General features: G+C 41.1%; 1 protein-coding gene across 1 annotated transcript; it reads left to right on the top strand.

Annotated features, from left to right (window-relative positions):
• The first annotated feature begins 1,096 nt into the window (after positions 1–1,096).
• Positions 1,097–6,093, top strand: cav2 (caveolin 2). Its single transcript, XM_061076918.1, has 3 exons — positions 1,097–1,295; positions 1,549–1,736; positions 4,327–6,093. The coding sequence occupies exons 1-3, from the start codon at positions 1,146–1,148 to the stop codon at positions 4,475–4,477; spliced, it is 489 nt and encodes a 162-aa protein (XP_060932901.1). The 5' UTR covers positions 1,097–1,145; the 3' UTR covers positions 4,478–6,093.
• The last annotated feature ends 606 nt before the right edge of the window (positions 6,094–6,699 follow it).

Here is a 6,699-nt window from a genome sequence, read left to right as displayed (position 1 = left end):
TCTTCTTTTCAACCCTAAACCTAACAGATTTTTTGATAAAGTTATTTTCAACTCCTCTGTTTGCTTGAATAATCCCCAAAACTGCCCTGAGGAGTGATTCACTTTAATAATGTAATTCCTGTAAACAAAATGTAGGCACTGGTACATTAAGAAACACATCTTTTACAGTTTGATGACACAATGACATTTTTACATAATGTGTACAACCAGACTGTTGCCCTGCAATGACAAGTGACATATAGTCCATTTTTGAGGAGGATAACCTGCAAAGAAAGTGACTTAATGTAACAATTTATACACACATTCTCACATGCATATACCATAAAGAAATAGTAAGAATAATTCGAGATTCACCACATCAACAAGATGCACACAGCATATGTGCTGTGGGTTCATGGGGTCAGGTCAAACCTCTGTCCTCAGACATATCATTGTGTGGAACACCAAGCAGCTGCCTGAGGAAGATGTCTTCCTGTTCAGAGATCTGAAGAATCTGCAGTTATTCTAACAATGTATGCACGTTGCAAGTGTTTGGAGCTTGAAGCAACCAGACAGCAATAAATCCAGCGAAAAGAAAAACATGTGGTTTATCAACTCAATAGGTAAAAGAGAACAGTGTATTCAGCTATAGCAGCATTAATAGGCAGGCTTTAAGTGTGAGAAAAAATAAACATGTGGCTGTTTCTTTCCAAAACAGGAGGCCTGGAGGAGAAATAGTTAACTGATGTTTTCATCATCATAATTTATAATTACAGGTGGTTACATTTTCCAAAACATCACCTATAGACAATAAATGCTTGATCTTAAATAACCACTTCTCAAAAAGACAAGTCTCACAGTTGTGAGCAGAGAAATAGCCTGCAGCTTTATAACATGGCTGCAGAGGACTGGGGTCTTCAGCTTGCATGGGGACTCTCCCGTCTCCAACATGACTGGAGGCCAGTAAATACGCAGCACAGTGGTGTCAGTCATCACTGAGCTCTTGTACCGGTTTGGGGACGTGACTTTGAGTGTGTTGTGTCTCCACGGCCCCACGCTGAGTGCCTCTCCACACTGGGCGGGGAGGCGCTCGAACCGGCGCAGAGCGCAGAGCGCACCTTCACCCGCTGCTCTCCCCACGTCGGCTGCGCGTCTGACAGGACACCATGGGGCTGCAGAGGGAGAAATCGGACACTAGTATCATTATGGACGAAGATGAGTTCAACAGATCGATCGAGCCTATTCTGTCGAAGAAGGGGAAAGTGTACGCAGCGGAGCCGGACCGAGATCCAAACGATGTCAACGCGTACTTGAAGGTAAAGTCTGGTGCGGAATGAATTTCAAAGTGAAACCAAACAATCAGCAGCTGTGAAGATGAATTAACCACTGTCACAACCAAGGTAATCCGATTGTTTTTATGGAATGAACTCCGAAGCTGGCAATCTGCAGCATGAATACCTGGAAGTGGCTCGGTGCGCGTCACTATCACGCACAGTTTCCTTCCTGTACAAGTTTCTATTATGTATTATTTGAGAATCTAACATGTCCACAACCTGTGTGATCTGACAGGTCGGGTTTGAAGATGTCGTCGCTGAGCCGGTCTCCGCGCACAGCTTCGACAGAGTGTGGATCGGAAGCCACGCTGTGTTCGAGCTGGTCAAATTCATCATCTACCGCCTGCTGACCACCCTGCTGGCCGTGCCCATAGCGTTCCTCCTCGGGCTGGTGTTCGCGCTGCACAGCTGCATCCACATCTGGTAGGAAGAGGCAGCTCTCTGTGTGCTGCTGCTCATGCACTCTGTCTGACACTGTGCCAAATCTTACTCTCAATGAGATAATGGTTTTCTTCAGAAAATAGCAGTCAAACATCACATTAGGTTGGAACTGTGGTGGATCTGGGATTTTTCTAAATCAGGGTGCCATTAAGTTGCCACACTTTACAGAGGGGCCAAATGTATGTTGAACACCCATGCACACTTCCTGATTCAGTAAGGTGCACATTTAGGTCTTTTAGCGTTGGCTCTATCCTTTTAATTTGAATAATTGATATTGTTAGTTAGAGTTTAAGTTTATTTATTATAGTTTAAGACTAAATACAGGAGAGGGCCAGTTCAAGGGCCAATCTGATTTCAGCTCGTCCCACCACTCTATCCTACTGTTTAGAATGAGTCGGCCTATTCAGAATTGGAAAAAAGGTTAACATTAAAATCAAGAGGTCATGAGTGCTGGTAAAGATATTATTCAGTCTAAATATTCTAGTGACACCAAAATAATAAGTATAGAAAAAGCAGAATTCATAAAAGAGCATCAGGGAAATTCTTGACACATAACTTCCAACATTTAGCAGCCTATTATTAACCATGAAAGTATAATGATAGTATTCAGTTCAAATTCTCGATGAGCAGGGAAACACAGGAACATTGTGTGACTGTCCCCATGGTCCACTGCTGCACGCCAGCATTATTCTAGCACTTTAGGCAAATATTGACACAAGTTATTTTTACCGTCAACGTCACATGCGGTATGACATTGAAATATTTTGTTTTTATAATCTTATTTGGATAATTACGTCAGGCATGCATGTGTCGGCTAAATGTGCTCGCAGAGAGAACCAGGTGCTTCCACACTTTCAAGCAACATGCACTATACATCCCCAACCGCAACCCAAAGAGTCTGTTTAGTAACACTTGATGAAACAACATGTTGTTCCCCCGGAGAAAGTGCACTGTGGAAAGTTGGGAGGAATGTTGAGTTGTGTAGTGGGGGAAAAAAGTAATGGAAATAAAAATGGCCCACGTCTTTTACCAGATCGCTGGCATAGTAGCAACTGAAGCCTATTTTCAGACCAGAGTGGGACATTCTTCAGACACAGGTAGAGAACTGCAGAGTTACTTTCGCATGATCTTTCACATAGGTGAGGTCACAGGCTTGGGCTGCGTGGCTCCTTCAACCACAGTGTTTGAAGGAGGGAGCCGCCTCACTGATCAATAGAGGACTGAGTGGTGACACTGAGCCGATCAATACATGTGGAATGTCAGGAAGAGAGATCACACAGAGGCTTATGATACAATTGTTTAAAGAGGTTTTTTCAAAAACAGTTAAAACAACATTACAGGCAAGAGCGTTACAGTTCATGATAAGATAACACAAATATCAGACATGACTTTACACATGGCAAATATCAATCAAGACAAAATCAAATCAAACCCTCTGATTGGAAAAACTATGTTATTGGTGCAAACTAGTGTAGTGCTCTTTTACTCAAAAAGTTCTACAAGATACTTTCACTTTTTTTTATAATTTGTTTGCTGGATGTTGTCCACAGAGCTTTTTATCTATGGTGCAAAGTTAGAAGCTAGAACAACTTTGTGTTCATTCCACCTAGTTTAGGAATCAATTTAGAGTCAATGTTTTTCAAAAAATTAATCTGCAGTTGTTTTAGTTGAGTGTTTAAGTTTTCGGTTTACTTATCTGCTGTTAGGTTTACACTGCATGTCGGCTATAACAGAGGTCTGTTACGATCAACCGATACTGTAGTTTATAAGATGAATCATTCGGAAGATATGTGTTCCACATACAGACAGACAGGCATTTTCGGAATTACTTGGTAGATGCACAAACTAAATATTCAACACTGTATTATCTGGATCAGTGGTATCAACACAGATGCCAAACAGGCCAAATAAGGGATGAAATTATACTGAAAATACTGAAGATGTTGAATAAATTAAAGGGCCCATATTGTGTTAAATACATTTTCTGGGCTTTTACAATTCATAATTACTTTAAGGGGGTCAGTAGGGACCCTCTAAGTATAAAAACAGTCACTCCCCGGACTTTTTCACTCAGTTCATTCTAAGAAATATGTTATTGAAACGTCTTGTTTCGTACTTCCTCCCCCGTATGAGTCATATGGGTTCGCACTCGTTTCTCAGCCCCACCCAGTCGGTACCACCACAGCCTCCGAACCCACCACCACCTCCACCATCCCCACCCCTCCACACCGAACGCGACACGAAGAAGACTTGTTGCAGAGCTAGCAGCTTGTTAGCTACCACAGGCCAACAACAACAAACAACACTGAAGAATCACTGCAGCGTGGAGGGATGCAAGGAAGAGAATGTGTCCGTGCACATTCCTCCTAAGAACGTAACTGTTCGAGACCAGCGGTTGCGATTTATTTCTTCTGACGTGCCGTGTTGCTGTGCTCAGTCTGCGTTACTCCGTACTGAGTCCTGCTGTCAAACTGAAAAACTCTTGAATAAAGATAGTAAAAAACCTATATCTGATTGTCTCATCTTTTAGCACCTGCTCCTTAGTAACCTGTTTTTAACCTTGTCCTGCCAGGTTGGTGATGCCTGTGATCCAGAGCTTCCTGATGCTGCTACCGTCCATCCAGATCGTGTGGAGGAGTCTGACGGACATGTTCATCACACCGCTCTTCAACAGCATGGGCAAGAGCCTGTCCTCCATTCAAGTCCAAACCATCGAGAACTGATGCAGACAGGAGGAAGAAATGCAGGAGTGAATAATCCAAGTGGTAAGAGTTCTTATAAAGTCAAAAATGAAGATTCCTGTAAACAAGTGTAACTACTGTAGATGGATATAGTGTCAAGGTTTAATCTGTCAAACCTATTCAGTACACAATCTTGATTCCAGAGTCTCCCTGCAGGTCATTTGCTTGGGGGAGGTAACCATCTGGGTTGTATAGTCACATAAACTGAAGCTCTTAATTTAGTGTGACTATTCATTTTGAAATATTAATTTTCACAATATTGCTACAAACAGAAAACACAGAAAAACAAATGTAGCTTAGATAGCTGCTTTTCATGTGACCTGTAAATCAAGAGAGGTCAACAGACCCGCCCCTGTGTATCATGACAGGAACCTAGTGCTGCAGGAACTTTAATTAGATCCAACATAACAAGCAGTTATAAAAAACGCTTAAGACTTTATAAGTATCTCATGTTCACCACCCAAAGTTGAGTTGTTTTGTTGATTGTGACCAAAAGAAATTCTTGTCATTCCATTATTTTGTGGCTGAGAGAGGAGTGTATTATAGTTCAAGCTAACATACTGCTGCCTTGCTACGAGATGTCATATTGCTGCTTTTTTACATGTATATATTGCAAAGAGTTCAGCTAGAAGTTGAATGTAATGATGTGAATATTAAATGCTGAGACGCAGCTTGCTGCACATTCACTGGCTTATATTTCATCTGCTGTGTAAATCTAACAGTGCTTTGGCAATATCAGGCATTTGCTTTCTTAAGGACCTATGTTAGTCTATAAGCTATATGCAGTAGAATTGTTTTAACATGGATCTATGTAAAATTCTCAGAAGGGTGGTGTTCTAATTTATTATTTATGCAATCACCAATTCTTGATCCGCAAACATTTGGTGGTGTCTGACACCAAAGAAGTTGAAGAGCTCAGACTCTGGTACATGCATGTTACATTTAGAGGTGCTTTCTGATTGCTACAGAGCTGCGACTACTCAGGCTGGGCTAAGAGGCCTACATCTACAGCCAGAAGGACATTAAAGCTAGAGTTGGAAATTCTGGAAAAGCTAGGAAGAGCAGACTACTTTGACAAAATAAAACAGATATATCCCAACCCCTCCCATCGGCCCTCTGGTATTGACTGAGTCATGAACGTGCACTGACAACTGCTAGAAAACTTTTCTGTGACTTGCTTGCTCACTTCTGACTATTGTCTCAGGAAGGTCGGTTTGTAAGCGACAGGAACACAAGCCACTCATTTCATTTAGTGAGAATGAAATGATTGTTTGTTTATTACAGTCCTGTGAGCCATTGATGGCTCTCGGGATGTGAAGAGGATTTCAACAAATAAAAAGTGTTTCTGAAACAAATTGCCAACCCTACCTTTAACAGCTACATAATCTTATTTTAACCTCTTTTTGCTGTGGATTTGATAAAGTTGTGTACAAGCATGCAAAGTTCACTGGCTCTGAGCTGAACAATCTGAAATGTAGAAGATGATCGATGGAGCAGTATCTGTTGTGTGCTGTTACTAAAATGTGCTTTCTAGAGAGATTTCAACTTTTGGTGTGTGAACACACCTCTAATAAACAGACATATTTTCTAAGACCACATACTGTATCTGTCTTTGATTATTCAAGTGAATGCTACTTATGTGATTGATTAAAATCTGTGCAGCCATAAAAACCTACAATCAACACTGAAAGCAACAAGAGAAAATAAACATAACTCTCATTTATTATCCCATTGTTATAGCTAACATGTTAGCAAATAGTTGCCTATATCCACAGCCAGCAGACACAGAGCAACACCAACATTCATTCTCCCGTATTCACTCCTGATAAATCAGCAAATAGATGTTTTTATTTTAAGTCGTCCCCAACTTCTCTGCTGCATGAGAACAGGTTTGATGAGAGTGTTGAGACTGAGCTATATTATTAATAAGCTGCAAAACCAAAAATATTGAGCTAAAAACACATAGACCTGCAATTCTGCTAATTCTCTGTCGTTTTATTCGATCCAATATAAATAACAAGGATGCTGAAAAGGTGCAGCTATGACTGGTCATGGATAAACGTTCATAGGATGCTTGGCTGTACACCTGCTCTCTAAAACAAAGATCATTGGACAAAGTGCTATTGTACGTTGCTGTTTCAACACCAGGAGGTCAAACCTCTAATTACAATAAGTAGAGGTGATATATAGCCTGACGTTGTCAG

The sequence above is a fragment of the Limanda limanda genome, chromosome 8 (assembly GCF_963576545.1).
Source record: "Limanda limanda chromosome 8, fLimLim1.1, whole genome shotgun sequence".
NCBI classification, from domain to species: Eukaryota; Metazoa; Chordata; class Actinopteri; order Pleuronectiformes; family Pleuronectidae; genus Limanda; species Limanda limanda.
The sequence above is the reverse complement of the archived record's forward strand: the minus strand, read 5'-3'. Positions and strand labels throughout refer to the sequence as shown.

Coding starts and splice junctions, on each gene's coding strand:
- cav2 (XM_061076918.1), top strand. CDS start 1,146: ATGGGGCTGCAGAGGGAGAAATCGGACACTAGTATCATTATGGACGAA. Junction 1,296..1,548: donor ATGTCAACGCGTACTTGAAG/GTAAAGTCTGGT, acceptor GTGATCTGACAG/GTCGGGTTTGAAGATGTCGT. Junction 1,737..4,326: donor CACAGCTGCATCCACATCTG/GTAGGAAGAGGC, acceptor TTGTCCTGCCAG/GTTGGTGATGCCTGTGATCC.